The 18310-nt window shown below is 35.8% G+C and overlaps 2 protein-coding genes across 2 annotated transcripts; one reads left to right on the forward strand and one right to left on the reverse strand.

Moving 5' to 3' along the window:
• The first annotated feature begins 1349 nt into the window (after positions 1–1349).
• On the forward strand, positions 1350–2114 carry LOC137742972 (uncharacterized). The gene is made up of 2 exons (XM_068482898.1): positions 1350–1661; positions 1770–2114. The coding sequence occupies exons 1-2, from the start codon at positions 1350–1352 to the stop codon at positions 2112–2114; spliced, it is 657 nt and encodes a 218-aa protein (XP_068338999.1).
• Positions 2115–12711: 10597 nt separating this feature from the next.
• Positions 12712–18108, reverse strand: LOC137743391 (uncharacterized). Its single transcript, XM_068483273.1, has 3 exons — positions 17748–18108; positions 15476–15723; positions 12712–13158 (listed from the first exon to the last, which is right to left on the reverse strand). Exons 1-3 carry the CDS (start codon positions 18019–18021, stop codon positions 12802–12804), a joined length of 879 nt encoding a protein of 292 aa, XP_068339374.1. The 5' UTR covers positions 18022–18108; the 3' UTR covers positions 12712–12801.
• Between the last annotated feature and the right edge of the window lie 202 nt (positions 18109–18310).

Consider the following 18310-nt stretch of genomic DNA (forward strand, 5'->3'; position numbering starts at 1 on the left):
GCAGTCATATTAGATTATAAATGTAATTGTGTAAATCCTAACATATATTATAAACAATGTCAAACTTATTGCAATCCTAAACAACAAAATTATATTTATATACCATCTCCAACCGAAAATAGCTATGTTTTAACCCCTCAATAATTTATTATTTGTTGTAAACTTCCTATTAAGATAATTGTGTAATCCAAAATTAGATTTAATTCTAATTATCTTTTCCTATTATGACTTGTATTCTTTGGGGATAAAGATTTCTTCTCTCCCTTATTACTATAAATAAAGGCACTACGTAGGAAGGATAATAACACATATTCCCCTACGATTCTACAAACACATCTCTCTCTCAATCTCTCCTTGTCGCTGATCCCCTTCCCATTGTCAGATAAAATAGGCTATAACACGTTATCAGCACGTTCCTATCGCTGCGCTTTGGAATCTGACAAGGATGTTTTCTGCATCAAACTAGTTCAACCATATCATCATGCAATCAGGTTCTTCCAAAACAACTGTTTTTATCTTGATCTTGGGTCCTCGTCCCAACAACCTACAGATCGTCTTCCCTCTCTCCCTGACAAGTTTTTGGCTGAGATTCGTTTTGAATCTCATCAGTTTTTCATCGAAATTCCAATTAATTTTTCTAGGGGTTTCTCACATAAACATTGAGAGTCTCCACTCTCCGTTTACCTTTATGGGTCATCGTTGAACCCACGGTTTTTTTTGCCATGATTTTTGCACCAAGACACAATCGCTTAAAGAGGTGGCACCTGTCATCTACTCGTGCGAAGTTCACCCAACACACGTTGGGGTGTTTGGTTCGAAACCCAAGCCTACTTAGGCTTGGCCCGTTCTTGGTGAGCACCAGCCCGTTGGGCTTTGGAGCTCTTCTCGACCCAAAACACCGACTTTCCTAGGCCACGGTGTTCCCGTGTCTTACAACACAACGGATCACAGCCTGCGTGGCTGTTACAACTTCCATGTACCGCGACACACATGATTGTGTCCCTCCTCCCGGTTCATGTGTTCGCGAAGCATTAGATCAGAGCCCGTTTTGGGCCTCTGTTTTTGGGCTTACATTGATAATCATTTTTTCTGCCTGCAGGAACATATGAACTTGAAGTTCATAATTATTTCAAAACCTGAAGTTTTTTGTAAAAACATCACCTATGAAAACCCAAAGTTTTTCATGCAAATTTAAACCAATACATGTCTATTATAACCTGAATGTTCTACTCTTATGTGAATCGATTAATTTTTCTCCATTACACTAACCACATCTTGTCCATCTATTTTATGATAGGACCATCTCAAATTTGAACAAACTCGACTTCACCGCTTTAGAGATCTCTCGAATGAACTACCTCAAGTGGATCCAAAATGTGAAGCTCCACCTTACTACAAAGAACTTGCGTCCCACCATTGAAGATGAAACAGACAACCCAGTTGGCGAAGCTGAGAAAGCCACTGCGATGATCTTCATCCGAAGACATATTCATGACACCCTGCAAACCGAGTACCTTGCTGAGGAGGATCCACAAGCACTATGGGCCGCTTTGGCCAATTGTTTTGATCACCAAAAGGACATATTCTTGCCTGAAGCAAGACATGATTGGCAGCATTTGCACTTCCAAGACTTTAAGTTCGTGAATGAATATAATTCTGAAGTTTGTCGAATCTAATCACTTCTCAAGTTTTGTAACGAAACTTTGACCGAAGAGGATCTCCTAGAAAAGACCTATTCGACCTTCTCTGCTACTAATATTGCCATATAGCAACAATATAAAGCTCAGAAGTTCACTAAGTTCTCGGATTTAATTTCTGTTTTACTTCTCGCTGAAAAGCAGAATCAGCTGTTGATGAAGAATCATCAAGCTCGACCGACTAGGGCGACTGTTGTGCCTGAAGCACACTATAGCACGAACCAACGGCCAAAAAGCCAAAAGAGGCGTAGTAAGGGCTGCCAGAAGCCACCTCGTCAAGGTCAACAGAGTCAAGGCCCATCTAAGGGAGAAAACAAAGCCCAGAAGTGCCCAAACCTCACTCTTAAGGCCCCGAACTTCAAGAATAAGTGCAAAGCACCTGAAACCATGGATGCAGATATGTGTTATCGTTGTTGATGTCCCTACGACGATCTATAAAGACAACACAACATGCATCGAACATCTCAAAAAGGGTTACATCAAAGGAGACAGCACCAGACATATTGCGCCGAAGTTCTTCTTCTCACATTAACAACAAGAGCATCAAAAAATTGAAGTCACGCAAATTCGTTCACAAGATAATCTAGCCGACCTCTTCACCAAATCAATGTCTAAGATGACATTTCAGAAGCTTGTTCAAGGAATAAGTATGCATAATTGCTAGTTCTCTTTGGAATTATGTCAAACTCAGGGGGAGTATCCTGAAGTATACTTGCTTGATCTTAATGTACTATTTTTCCCCATGATTAGGAGCATTTTTCCACTGGGTTTTTGCTACCTAACTAGGTTTTAACAAGGTACCCACCTTAGGTTGATCATATCCCTGATGATGTCCCGTAGACGTTTCTTTTGACATTTCATTTCTCACGCATTTTTCCTTAGGCTATGGATTTTGTCCCTACTCGGGTTTTTGCCATAGCCTTAGGATTTTTTGTGCGACTTACTTCCATATGCAAGTTTCTACCTTTTTGAGAATCGCGTGTTCCTTTCAATCAATGCCGATGAGTCGACTTCCTCAACTTCTACATGATGCTGAATCTACCTTGAGTATTTACACACTCAAGGGGGAGTGTTGTAAACTTCCTATTAAAGTATGATTGTGTAAATCCTAGATTAGATTTGATTCTAGTTATCCTTTTCCCATTATGACTTGTATTCCTTAGGGATGAAGGATTTCTTCTCTCCCTTATTATTATAAATAAATGAACTACGTAGGAGGGATAACAACACACATTCCCCTACGATTCTACAAACACATCTCTCTCTCTCTCTCTCTCTCTCTCTCTCAATCTTTCCTTGCCCCCGGGCCCATTCCCCTCGTTAGATAAAATAGGCTACAACATTATTCTTTTAAGTTTGTTCTTTTACTTATTGGTTAATTGAATTACATTAAAATATTAAAATAAGGTTATATAAGATATGGCTACATTTTTCTGCATGTATTGACTTTATTAGGTACATCACTCTTTTTTAGTGTCATTCACCGTTCTAAACTATTTAGTATCTACATTCTCTTTTAAGAATTATCTACGTAAATCACTTGGTATTATAGTCTAACAGTATTCTTCTTCACTTGTAAGTGAGAGATCTTAGGTTTGATTATTGCCAAAGGCGAATTTGAACTACATTATTGCTAGCCCATTGTGAGGCTAATCTCACCCCCTCCCCCCTTAGTGATAATATTGATTGTTTAAAAAGAATAACTAAACCTTTTTTTTTTTTTTTGTTAAACGATAGATTTTTTTAGATTAGATGTTATATTAGCCACTGACAAAGTTTAAACCCATGCCATCATGAAATGACTCAACTCATTTCCACCACTGTGGTAAATGGTCACTTGCAATGACTAAACATTGTTGAACTCGGATAATTTTTTACAAAAATAATCTTTTTAGATAATTGAAAAAAATATAAATAATTTTGATTGTTGAAATACATAACGGAATACTCTTTGAAAGGATATTTCAACTCAACTTTCTTAAGTTTAAGACTATTTTGAACAAAGTAAATTAGATTAATAGAACAAAATTATTTAGTCTTCCCTGGGGATTTTTTACTTTTAATTGGAGTCAAGAGTGAAGATAGCCGTTATCTTTGTAAGACCAATGGGACCATTACCAAGGGCATAAGAGCATTATCCTTGAAGATAGCTGATGATTGTACCAAAAGGGGCACACTTGTCCAAAATAAAAAAAAATTACTAAATGGAGCTAAGGGGCTGCTAGGCGGACTCAACATACCCAGCCCGATTGTCTTTTAGCTATCCTTTGGCCCAGCCTTCCATTGAAGTTGGGTTTTGTGGCATTTCGAGCAAAAACTTGGCCTATAGCCCCATAGCCATCTCCATTGGAGATAGCCTAAGCAATTGTTCATGTTCACCTGAAATTTATTTGTGTGGATATAGTTGTAATTATAAACTAATCGTTAGTTTATGAAGGCTTAGATAAGATGAAAACACAAGTCGACTAGTGTTTAAATTTTTTTCGATATGGTCGATATTTTTATGGAAATATCTAAAAAATTGGGGAAAGATATAGAACTTGGGGGAGTGAATCTAAATTTCACCTCATATCGAAGAAACTCTTAAGTTTAGGATTAGTCTAAAATCGACAGATATTGTCGATAATTCTAACACATATGTTAAATATCGAAGAAACTCTTATTTTTCGTCTAAACCATTGTTTCACAGTCCCTAAAGTTTCATTTTAATTTTTCATCATTTTCATCTAAAGTAACCGGTATCAATACTCAATATATCAGTCAATAATTCCACAAATTTGCATATAGATATTTTCACCGATACCGATATTAAAAACACTGACGTCGACTAACCTCCATTACATAGTTTAAATTAAATTACTTAAAAGGAATCTAATGTTCCACTAACTATGCAGGTTAATAGCAATTACATGTAATTATGTTACTCGTCACACTTACCCATATGTGGACTTGTTTCATTGTTGTGATTAATTGTTATTTGCATAATTTTTCGTTTGCTTGTTTAAATGTTAAAATTGAATTTAGTGCTTATTTGTATTTGTATTTTATTATGCTTATAAAGTCAATAATTGAACAATGGTTTTCAAATTGGTAAAATCCCTAAGTCAATTAACCCAGGGAACTTTCGTCGCCACCAATTGTTGGTGGCAACTTTTGGAAAATTTTAGACTTAATATTAGTTAGAATTCTAATTACCAAATTTTTTAGACTCAATATTAGTTAGAATTCTTATTACCATCAAGGACTCTCTGACGGTCATGTCTATAAGACTATTATGGTGCATTTGTTGCACCAGACATCTCGAATTGGATTAGCTTTAGATACTAAGATGGAATGATTTAGTGAAGTGTTTAGTATAGTGTTGGACTAAGAAGCAAGATAATTAAGAAGCTCTAATACGATATTATTTAAACCATTTATATCAATATTTTATTATTAATTTACCTTTTTTTTTTTTTTTTTAAGATTCTATTCCTCCCTTGAAACCTCTCGCTCTTTTTCTCCGGCCACTCTTCCTCTCATCTCCTTCTTTTTCTCCCTCATTTTCTATATCCCACTGTCTTTCTCTCATCTCCCTTTTTTTTTTTTTGTTCTTTTTTTTTTCTTTTTTGTTTCACCTCAAATTACTTTGGCTTTCATCTTCTTCTTCAAAGTTTGAAACTTGAATTTGTTTTGTTTTGCCTTAAAGGAAATGGCCTGACGAGACTTGGAGCTACAAGGTAGCGGGGGGAGCTGGAATTACAGTATTAGATCAAATCCAGAGCGGGTCCAACTTCCATTTTTCGTCCTCGGATCCTTAAACATGCGAAGGTCGTTGAGAGTTGGGTTTGCAAGATGATGAAGATTTACAAAAAGGTAAGATTTGGTGACTGGATTCGTGGGACAATGGAGATCGACAACGCAAGGTTGCAGACATCGTAGCCGTGTAAACAACACAGTGTTGGAAACGGGATTACCAATCTTCTATTATTCGAGAGAAAAAGGTATAGGTATAATGCAAACAGACCAAGTCAAGAAAGGGACTTCCTTGGCTTGGTAAGCAAGCTACCTTCAGCTTCGGTAAAATCCCTATCAATAAGAGGGATCTCGCTAAGACCACATAATGAAGGATTTAGGTGACACGAGTCCCACTTAGTTTCATTAAAGTAAGTCCTTGCTCACAGCAAACACAGACTGGTAATCTTAGCTAAGCCAATCCAGTTCGGTGATGCTAACCAAGGGCAAACAAATGCGCCCTTAGAACTCAAGCAATGGACTAGAGAGAATATGTATGTGATACCTTTTATGTGAAACCTAGGGGGTGAAGGAAATTTTTTTATAAACCAAGTTCATTGAACAACATAATACATGAATTTAACAATTAAATATCAGAAGTATGCTTGTAAGCACTCTAAAACAAAGCTTAAACCATGAAATTCAAAGCCTAGTATGTGTGGTGAACCAAGACTCAACTCAAAAGAACAAAGAGAGTTCAGATTCTTTATACCTTTAAAGCACCTCTTTGCTTAGCAAAAGTTAATCACCCATGAGAGGGTCTTCATTCCTCTGCATCTTTGGCCCTTGGCTCCTTGGATATGGATGATAAACTTTGTTTCTTGGTTCCATTTCTTCTTAGATTTGGATGGAAGAAGGATTCTCAAAAAGTGCCCAAATGAGAGAGCCTCTAAGTTCCACACCAAGGAAGGATTGAGGAAGGAGATAAGTGATATGGAAGGAAGAGTTTGTGTTTCTCTCTTTGCCTCATAAAAACCCTAACGAGGTTAAGCCTATGACTTCACTTTTATACAACCAACATTTGAGTGGCAAACTTGAAATTAAGTTAAACCTTCTATATGGCTGGCCTCACTATGTTAGAAAGTCTTGAACCCTTTTGCGTTTGAAATTGGTAACAGGTGGAATAACCTGTATATAAAAATTATAATCCGCTGGACTGACTAGTCAAGCCCGCTAGTCAACTAAGATAGATTTGTTAGTCAATAAATCTAACATTCAAATACCAATTTCAATTTCCAAAAACTATCCTAAATAGCAAAGCTATAGTTTGTTGCAAGTTATCAATGTGTCAAGTGAGCATAACAGTGAACACATACCATTTAGATGTTCAACATATATATGTACCATGTATGTGTGTGTGGGATGTATGACACAATAAACATAACTTGAACACAAGATATTTTTTGCAGAAAAAACCCACCTCTAGGTTAAAAAACCAGGGACTCTCCATTGAGTGCAATCTACTAGTGTAAACAAAGGTACATACAAAGATCACACAAGCTCAATTCCTAGATCCCTATCTACGGAGTAGCTTTACCTTTGTGCAACCTTGCCTTACACGAGACGGACTCCTTTGGTCTTCACGAAGTGGCATCTCTTCCTGAGCACCTTGTGGCATAGAGATCAACACGATCAATGATGTGATATGATTTTATGATATGCACATGAAATCTGGATTCAACTGACCAATCAGATTCTCCAGTCAAAATTTGAAGGGAGAATCTAACTTGAATCCAAAAGCTTGGTCTAAAACGAATTTAAAGCTTAAAACCAGAACAAGACATAAATGCAAAGTCTTAAAATAATGCAACCCTAATATACAATGATTGGGCATTTAATGCATGAGGAAGGTTTGGCAGTTAGGGTTCATAAATGGAGAAGATGCAAGCTTCAAGCCTTGAAGCAACTCTCTCTCTAACAAATAAATTCTAAAACCTTAAGAACAAATCTGAAACCCTAGAAGTAAATATACCCAAGGAAGTCAGATTTTCCATCAGCGAACTCGTCCTTAGGACACTTATCGGCTATAAAAGACATCTAGGCAGATCAATAGCCAGAACCATCAGAAAGGTGTCAATCAGCCTATGTGGGCTGTCTTAATTTGTGTGCTTAGACAGCTGAAAGTCAGCGCGCAAAATTGACTAGACAATCAAACTAGACATAATGCAACACAAATAGAGATATGAAATGCACATGCATGAACAAACCTTTGAATTGAAATGTGCCACTTCTTGAACATTTACTCTAGCATCAACAACCCATAATTTAAGTATATTCTAAAGCTAGATTGAGCATGTGTGATGGTTCAATTACAATATTTGACAAGGAAAGCCAAACACTTAAAGCTAGACTTTACAGTGTTTAAGTTGTCATACAACTTAAGCTAATGGGTTTGACCATTCAATAGCCTAACCCAAGACCTAAACTAATCTGAGGTTTAAAACGAACATATTCGTTTGATTAATTAACATAGTAATTAATTCTAGCCATATAGAATTAAACTATTTAATTGTCCTTACTCATCTTCGTTATATCCTTTAATCGTTACCTTACAGCGACCCATTAGGTTCCTTTTAGCTAGCGGTGAACGATTAGAACTCGTTTTAATCAATTGTGACTTGAAACTTACTTTCAATTCTCTCTTTAGTGATTATTCATCTTTAGGGCTTCCACAAACCATGAGTGACACTAACAATATGTCATGGCTACCCAAGCTAATCAGAAGAGGTTGGAGAACCTATTCAGTTTGGGATTACAATGCAATAAGGCCCATCTCTAAATCAAGACACTTGATCACATTATTTGGTTCATAGTTAATTCATATCTTCTATCCAATATGATTTTTTATCTATATGATTACCTTGAATGTGATTTGGAATGTCTTCCTAAATCTCATTCACAATTTGGCCATAGATTCTTAATCATATCATAGAGTATTCTCCCTCAACATTTGAAGGTTAGAGATCCCTTGTTATGCATTCACATGCCCACACAATAAAGTAGTTTAACCTCAACTATAACGTGGACATCCTCAAATGGAATGACTTGAACACAGTCAAAGACTAAAGACCTAACAACAAGACAACTATGATGTCTGAGGTCAAATGACTACCTTTGCACTATCTCAAATATGAGTTCTCTTGTGACATGAGTATGAGAACTCCTTGTTGATCACATTCAGTGGACTGACTCTCTATTGACCATCTACGTACTTGTCTTGGTGTCATTCACACAGATGACTTGAGACCAATCACTCTCTAGGGAGAGAAGATATATTATGTACTTGATCTATCCGGATTACCAATGCCTGATTGTCCTATAATCAGAACCGTTTAGAATATGTGTATGAAAGAGAAAGGTCTCATGAATCTAAATTTTTAAGATCAGATTCTCTTAATTACATATTCCTTGGACTTATCATTTAAGGGTATAACACTTACTGAGATAGCTTTTTAAACAATAATTTTTTGCCCTTGTATTAAACTAGTTTAGTTTAACGTGTGAAAAGTCTGTAAGGTATCATCTTATGATTGACTTTAGGGCATTTCCAACATGGGGTGTATTTATATTAATTAGAAAAGTCCTTGTAAGGATAGTAATCCATGTTAGGCTGGGAGAATCCTAGTGAGAAAGGCGGTTGTTGTCAGGTGGGATATTTTTACTTTTGCTTGATGATTATTTAATTTTAATTTGAAATGAGTGATAAATTGTTGGATGTGTGCCCTAAAAGTAATAAATCTTTGATAAACTTAATAAGAGGATATAGTGATTAGTCCAAAATTAATTGCAGGGCAGATGACTATGTGTATATTACTAATTGGATTGTATTTTTGTCCTGTCAATCCCTCCACTTTTTTTTTTTTTTTTTTTCATTTAATGGAGATTTTTCACAAAGGGAATAAAATGATTGATAGTGGACAAACTCTGGGACCACTTCTATTGATTTTTCAATGTCAGGGACCAAAGTGAGGAGTTATGCCAATCTTAAAGACCATTTTGTCTTTAAAACCTAAGAAAAAAATTGAGATATGGAATGTAAATTTGAGAAAACAAGAACAAGTATTAGAGGCTAAATTCTACATTAATTACAAGAAGTTATTTTGTTAATTATCCATAAGGAGAAAATGTGTGTATAAAATTACTACCTTTTAATTTAACAAGGGCCACCTTCCTCGTTTAATATCCGCTTTAGGAACCATAAATGGCATGTATACGAATGAGGTTGCGCTACTAGTATAATTAAACTACAAAGACCCGTAGTTCATGTCGTGTTTTCATATTCATGTTGTTTTCGATTCCATACCTGATATCTTAAGTAGTTCACGTCGTGTTTTCGCATTCATGTTGTTTTCGATTCCATACCTGATATCTTAATGTGTCGTGCTGTGTAACATATGTTAAAATCAACAGGTAATATGACATCATCCTAACTTGAACCAACGGGTAATATAACCTAACCCGTTATCCATTAAAAATATATATTTTACTTCAATAAATAATCAAATGAAAAATATAATACTAAATTAGTATTTGTATACCACATTGTCACATGAATATTATTACTTCAAAACATAAAAGTTTTGTGAAGAATGTAAAAAAATATAAAATATATATATATATATATATATATATATATATATGCACGCAAACGTTCATAATGACAAGCTCTACAAGTTTTGTGAGGAGGTCAACTCTAAAATTCGCCACCATAATCCCATAATTTATAGATTTAAATTTAACCCTTGATTGTCGGTTACGTTTATGCTTCATTCTTCTCACCGAATTTTGTTTTATCATATTTTTTTTGTATCTTTTAGCAAATGCAGAAAGATGAACGGTTCAGATCATTAATATCACGTTAAGATTTTTACAGTTAGTGAAAATTGCTCGAAATTTATAAAGTCTCTAAAACTATTGAAACGTGGTACCAATGATTCGAACCGTTCATTTTTCTGCATTTGTTAAAAGATCATGTTTTAAAAAAAAGAAAATCTAAAAAATGAAATCCGATGAGAAAAGTAGAGCGTAAACGACAATCGACGATTAAATATAAATCTAGGGTTAATGAATTATGGTGTCGAATTTCAGAGTTGACTTCTTCACGAAAGTTGTAAAACTTGTCATTACGAGTGATTGTATTTTTTATTATTTACCTTTTTCACACTTCTACATTAATTATTATGAATTTTCATTAATTTTGCATTCAATCAAAAACACTATTCATGAGAGTTTGCAAGGTTTTAAAAGTCTAAACAACGATGTAACTATCATCTAAGCATAACGGATGTAATCACGAGCGTTTGTATATTCTTTTCATATTTCCACACTTGTGCATTAATTATTATGAATTTTTATTTATGTTGAAATCCACAGAAACACTATTCGTGAGTGTTTGTTAGCTTATAGAATCACATAGTTATAGCCATAGATAGGCTCAAATCATGGTTTATCATGATAGAAAATTCAATTAATGGTTGGATGATAAATACCATGGAACTATTCCTCTGCTGAATGATGGAAAGCTTTGACTCCCTATTGTTGGGTATTAAAAATCTAAACGATGATGTGCACATCGTTAAAGTATAGAGGATGAGATCATGAGCATTCACATTTTTTTATACTAGTAAATTAATTATTAAGATTTTTTTAATGTGCTTTTGTATATTTAAGTTGCGTTGATATTTTAAATTTGTTTTGGAATTTTTTAATCTTACTTATGTGATATTAAATACTAGCTATTCTAGTAACTAGTAAGGTTTTTTTAGTTAAAAATTATCAAACTAATTTTTTTCTCAACAGGTTACTCGCCAGTAAATATGTTAGAACCCATTATTAACGGGTGATCCAATTAATTAACGTGTTGACACAAAACCCGTTATTTAGTGTCGTTTCATGATGTGTTGTTGGGTCGAGCAGAAAATTATCAGGTCAAAGTGGAAAGAGGATGACCGTATAAGGTTTGTTTAAAAGTGCTTTTAAGATGACTAAAAGTATTTTTAGAGAAAATGTTTTTAGATTCCAAAGCAGTTTGAAGTGCTTCCTACAAGAAGCATCCATTATGTGCTTCTTGCAAGAAGTACTTTAAGTGGTTTTCATGATTCACTTGCATTTTAACTAACGATTAGTTTAAAAAAAAAAAAATTTCACCAAAAGCTTTTTCAACCATTTTAAAATCAGTTTCAAATGTGCCTATATAATGTAAAATGTGTCACATCACACAAATTTGGTGTCTGTAGCATCACTCATTTTTTTAACCAAAAGAAAAAGAAAGAATAAATTAAAATATGAGATTGGCTACAATACTTATATGTATTTAGTATAATCATCATTTGACAATCAAATATAATTCATGTGAAAGAATCACTATGCGACCGTTGAAATGGTAATTGGATTAGATATATATGCATTGGAAGCCTTTAAGGTAAAATATCCTCATATTTTTATAAAAATAGAGATTAGTTGTGGGGCACACACCAAATTGAACTTAGATGATCCGAACCGTCTATTTTTTCAAGTTACACCTCATAAATCATCTTTACAAAATATTAGCCAAATCAATAATATATTAGGCATCTAAATGAGTTCAAAAAAATTAACGAACACTTTGTTCTCTTAGAAACATTGAAATTTCATCATGATAATTAAATAAGCAAATGATTTTAGATTTAATTTAATTTTTGTAAAGATAATTTATGAATCGAGACTTTCAAAATAGATGGTTTGAATTGTCTTTGAATTGTCTGGGCCCCATCCCTATTTTTTCAAAAAAAAAAAAAGAATCACTTCCCTTAAAGGGCCTGTATATGTATAAGTATTGTAGCCATAAAAAATAAAAATAAAAAATAAAAAAAAACTTTAAAGAAAAACTCCCAGTACTGTTCATTTAGTCAATCCTGGTACTATTCACTTTACCCCTTATTTTATCTTTAGCGTTAAAACTCAAAATTTTCCAACTCTTTTAATTAGTTTTCTATAAATAAATAATAATAAAAAAAATAAAAAAAAAGATACGATAATCTCCCAACTATAAAATTAGAAAACTACGTGCTTCCCCGTGAAAGAAAAAACCAAAGATCCCACACACCAAAAAAAAAAAAAAAAAAAAAAAAAAAAAAAAAAAAAAAAAAAAAAGAAAAAAGGGATATGTTACTTCTCAATACGTTTGGGCCATTGAAAGGGGATGATTGGTTAGTCTCGAATCCATTGCTAGACATCAAATAGCAGTATCTGGAAAACATCATACCAAAATAACACTGCAAAATTAGTTAAAACATCATCACAGTTAATATCTTACTTGTATATTAAGCTGCCTGACCAAATACACGCTGAATCAGTAGTACCGTGACCCGGTATCATAGACTCGGCCTCCGGGATATGGACCTCTAGACTCAAACCCATGATCCCGAGAACCTCCAAGAAATCGAGCTCGCTCATTGTATGAATCATATTGATCAGTATTATAGCCTCGGCGTGCTTCGCCAACAGGAGCCGAGGCTGCAGGTCCACTGTACCCACGATGATCAGAGGGGACCATGCTGCTGTTCGGGTAACGATCCATCACGGATTGCTGGTATTGATGCCGTCGGGCATTTGATTCCCTCTCAAGTAATTCATCTCTGAGTTTAGCATGCCGTGACCGAAGTGATGCTAGCTGTTCTTGGTATTGAGCATTGACAGCGCCAATTTTCTGAGAAACCATCACGATGCACTTACATGTAAGATATAAATAACAAGGACAAATGAACATCTATTATCTATCTACATGGAATAAAAGCATGAAATAAATCCTCGTCCTCAGTTAAAGATAGGATGTGAGAAAAAGGAAAGAACACGCAAAACATTGAAACCTTTTAGGTCGTATTCTATCCAAGGAAAAGAAATGTCATTGCCAGAAGTACATGTTATCCACACTTTGCAACCCCTAATAAGAACAGTTTTATGGTTTCGGAAGATGGTGACCACAGCCATGTCCAGTTTTAGTGACTTGAGAAAACTAACTATAATCCGAAATACATCTGGTGAGTAGATGGAAAATATACTTTCACAAGGCATAAGTTTGATTCGTAGGGCATCAGAGAATACCTAACCATGTTCAAATATATCTAAACCCTGAGTTTGGGGCTCAAATGATGGCTTTTGAGTTTTCTCTATTTGGAAAAAAGGACAGGAGAATTACTAAACATGAAAAGGAGAGTAATACCATCCATGAAGAACTTCTGCACAAATCTAAGTCCGAAGAAGTCTCAAGCACACATATCCAGACCCATCCAGGAAAACTGTATATGTGCTAGTTTCGCAATGATGTGTCATAAAGGTTTGCTCTCACATTCCAAATAGTAAAAAGACATTCAGGTTTTGCTACTTTTACTGCCCCGGAAGAATTTAATAGCAATGGTTCAGCAATCTATAATCGGCGTACAAATGTATGTATATGAAGTTCTGAATTTCCTTGTTTCTCCTTCCATTTGGACCAATTAATTCAACTTACATAGAAACAGTAACAGATCCCATAAAAAGCATTTGTTACTGTACTCAGTTTTAAATGGATTTGGAAAGGGGGGGAGTTAACTGGCAGTTCTATCTCTAGGACTTGCAGAAAAAAGATACCTGTTCTAAAACAGTGAAAATAAGCTTTGAAGCAAAAGATAACCCTTACAGGTATCAAGGTTCCAGCTAGTGATTGTTACAGGATCAAGCACCGAAAATTACTATCCACTATGGCTCAATCTGTTACTTAAGCAACATTATTTCCTGACCTGATAACAACAAAGCTACACATGTATAATCCCAAAACTATTAATAAAGGAAGGAAAGGATTGGATGAGCATGAAGTCAAAAAATATACGTCAACTATAGGCATGTTAACCTCATAAAATTCGGGTAAAATTCTCATCTAGCCAAAAAATAAAAAATACAAATTAAATATAAAAAAAAAACCTCACAGCAATCTATCAGTCGATCACCATACAGGCAGAAATAAGACAGAAACAATAAAATCAAAAGTTGAAGATAATAACAGAGACGATGAAATATCTTTCACCTAATTTATGTCATAGTTTCACTAAAATTCTTTTTCATTTAATAATTGCCTTGATAAAGCTAATTCAATCTGCATTTACCCTTCATCTCTCCCACCACTTTAAATCAGGTTCAAAAAGGAATATCAAACGGTTTATCTGCTTGGCTGTTAGGGAGCATGAAGACGGGTACGGGACTGTGGTACGATATGATTCAATTTGGTGATTCGTGAAAACACAAAATTTCAATACATGGGGATGGCATGGATACGTTAATTATAAATAAAAAAAAATTAAAAAATAACATAAAATATATCATCTTGACCAACTGAATGATTCAAATCCAAAGCACATAGCATAACAAAATATCAAATACCAACCCTAAAGATTAATTCTAATAGGGATTGGGTAACTTAACTTAGAGTGGGATAGGCTCAAACGTATTGCAGCCGTCTCACAGGCGATTCTGCGAGCACCAGCCGCGTATCGGAAGTAGTTGTTTCAGTGATTCGCGAATCAGTGGACAATCGAAAACATCCCCGTACAAATTCGTCACCCTGGTTACGAATCGGTGCTTCATGGGGGGCCACACTTGCAATGCACAAGCCTAGCTTTGCTTGGGTTAGTCATGCCCATGATCGCTTGCTTGTGTTTGGGGCATATTATGGCAATTGAAACATCAGTTTCTTTTTATGTTTTATGACTCCTGAAATAGATTTTGAATGGATAAAAAATATCTTTCCAAGGAATGACTAGGTGAATGTTCAAGTTGTGTTTAAAGATGAGTTCATAAGGTAAGCATACTAAGACGAGGCTAACTAATAGAACATGCACTTTTACTTTTCCTGATAAATTAAAAATATGTTTGTTTTCAGAGAAAAAAGGGGGGTTGGGAAATATACCACAAAAACCCAAATAAAGCAAATCGGGAATCCAAGGCATAAATATAAAAGAAAATTCACTTCCAGATATTAAATATAAACTAACCTCTCTATGCCTAGCATTTTCTGCATTCTCCGCATCACTTTGTTCCTTGGCTAGATTTCTAATGTCATCAAGGAACTTCTTCTCAAGATCTTCAAAAGTCTGCGACGAAGGCTTGTCCTCATATACAAGGTCCATCTCCTCATTAAGAGGTTGAGATCGGGAATCGTTGTTGCTCTGTTTCTCCAAAGTATGTTTTGAATCAGTCCTTTGACCTTGGAAATAGGATCTTGATGTATCACCTCCTTGACCTGCAAGCCAAGCATGTGAACTAAGCATCAACCAGGAAAGTATAAGGCATATTTTTCTAGAGGCCCTCATCTGAGCACCTAATCCAGCTGCTTTCAGGTGGGAGTTTCTATATTATAACATTTGCAATTGACCGTAAAATGATAGGAATGTGACATCTAAAATATGATGCAGAGCCAAAAGAAGCGTAAATCAACCATTGTTGAGTTCCAAAATTTCCTGGAATTATGTGTCTCAACCATAATTCTTCCTCAGTATTTACTAACATGTATTAATTTTAACTAATAAAAGCCACATCATCAATCCCAAACCCTCTCCCCAAACATCAGGATCAGTTTCATTATTTTCCTAAACTGAGGTACATATGTACTATTTATGTTTCTAACATGGCAACATTTATCTCTTATGTGCACTACCACAGGTTAAACTATATGGTCAAATTAGCTGATTAAACAAATAGTTGAAGAGTTAGCTCAAGACAACACCTGAGAGCTTAAAGGACAAATCATGCAACCCAGGAATTAGATAGAATAAAACTAAGTTTGAATCTTGCTAAAGTCTAGGACGGAGTACATGAAGAGTTGTAAAAAAAGAGGCCTACGGAAAGTTGATCTGAGCAGAGCTGCTGCTGGCCCAAACACCAAAAATAGGCCAACTGATGTAGCTATATTAGCTATTGAGGCCCATCGGAAAAAGCATTTAGCCAAAGAAATGAGCTCTAACCCAAGAGCATTCCGGGAGAACAAGTTGCTCCAGGACAGATTGGAGAAGCAAAAGAGCCCGTAAGCCCAGATGACTAAGAAAAAGAGCAGCCAGTGACCAGGATCTCTTTGTCCATGTGTCCAGGATAAATACGGAGTGATGAAAAAGCCTCCAGGGACCGTTCAGAATGAATGGTGAAGGGGATGGGGTAACATTTGAGAGGATATAAAGGCCAAACTTTACCATAATTGATGTTACAGGATGGCTATAGGATCAACTAGTCACCCTCTCACAACATAAGTTTTCAACCCCTAACTCCAAGATGCTCAATGGGAAAATCGATTCCGTGCAGCCTATTATCACTTTCCCAGAATAAAATGGAATTATTAGGAGAAGACGACACTCACTATTATCACGTGTTCCAATTCACTCTGTCAGGACCAACCCTTTCTAGTTTAGGCATATGCCTCCACAAACTATCCCTAGATTTACAAAGCTGCTCGAGCTGTCCATGATATCTTAGTACAGTCAGGAAAAGGAGGCAAACGAAGATCCTTACTTCCGTATTCATGAGGAAGGTGGCAGAGGGAGAAAGGTGGCTACGTTCTCAATTCATTGGGATGCTTGAATAATCAATCGTCACTAAGAAATGAGAACTTATGTCTCACCGTAAGAAGAGTCCTCAAAGTAGAACTGTCATGAGGTGTTTGGGTATAGGGGCCAATCTAAAGATAGATGTGGACACTTTTTAACAGCACGGCACCCAGAAATAGGCAAAATGATGTAGCAGTATCAGTAAGACTATATGCTAATTTTCGTAACGGACACAGATTAGGAAAAAGAGTTTCTTCGGAGCAATCTGCCTTGAGGACCAGAGATATCCTGTAAAGGAAAGTCTATAACTATCTCTTATTAGGAACCAAGTTCAACAAGAAAACAGGGGACAAGTATCAAGAGATTCCTTTTCCTTGTCCAATAAGACTCAGGATCATAACAATTATGGTATGATTTCTTCATAACAGGAATAACTGAATTCTTGTAAAAAGAACCCTGCCTAGGCGCTTCTCCTTTCCTACCTTGAGCGTCACAGCATAGTTTACAGGTATTGCTGCATCAAATTCGTGAGAAGAGCGAGAGGTCTAGCCAAAGTCATCAAGTTTTTCAGTTAGCAAATAAAACAAAATGCATGTCACAACAAACCCATTAACCAACACAAAAACGTAACAAGATTTCGACATTTGAATTTGCAATTCATGTCACAACAAACCCAGCGTATATGTATATGTGAGAGAGAGAGAGAGAGAGAGAGAGAGAGAGTACTTACCTTCATTGTACATATGAGATGTGAGTGGATTTGACCCCATTGATCCATCTCTTTCCCATCTCCATTGGCCGTCTGATTTGGAAGTTGCAAATGGATTGTCCGTCTCTGGAGGTGGAGTGAAAGCTTCCATCCTTCCTTCGAAATCACTAGACGTGTGCTCCATCCTTTGACCGGACATATGATGCATCGGAGCACCGGCCGCATACGCATTCGCACCCGAATCACCATACTGTCCCTGTCCCTGTCCCCGTCCCTGCCCCTGCCTTCTCATCATCTCACCTCTCAAATTTCAAAACTGCACCAAACAAACAGAGTGCGAATTCAGATCAGTTATGGCAGCCTACTTCATTCAGCCATTTCATCAAACACATGGCGCGCAACGTCGTGTGTCTATGCATATATATATGCATATATATATACACGCCAAACCATAAGCTGAATCGACTGGGCCTACTGGGTTGTTGTGGCCCAAAATCATGGAATAGGATCTATCCGTATCCTCTTTGTGAAAATCGGGATTCACTTTATCGTGTCCGTTCATTTGTCGTTCTGCAATCAGAAAA

This window comes from Pyrus communis, chromosome 8, assembly GCF_963583255.1.
Source record: "Pyrus communis chromosome 8, drPyrComm1.1, whole genome shotgun sequence".
NCBI lineage: Eukaryota > Viridiplantae > Streptophyta > Magnoliopsida > Rosales > Rosaceae > Pyrus > Pyrus communis.

Coding starts and splice junctions, on each gene's coding strand:
- LOC137742972 (XM_068482898.1), top strand. CDS start 1,350: ATGAACTACCTCAAGTGGATCCAAAATGTGAAGCTCCACCTTACTACA. Junction 1,662..1,769: donor TGAATGAATATAATTCTGAA/GTTTGTCGAATC, acceptor ATTGCCATATAG/CAACAATATAAAGCTCAGAA.
- LOC137743391 (XM_068483273.1), bottom strand. CDS start 18,021: ATGATGAGAAGGCAGGGGCAGGGACGGGGACAGGGACAGGGACAGTAT. Junction 15,724..17,747: donor ATCTCATATGTACAATGAAG/GTAAGTACTCTC, acceptor CTTGGCTTGCAG/GTCAAGGAGGTGATACATCA. Junction 13,159..15,475: donor AAAATGCTAGGCATAGAGAG/GTTAGTTTATAT, acceptor ATGGTTTCTCAG/AAAATTGGCGCTGTCAATGC.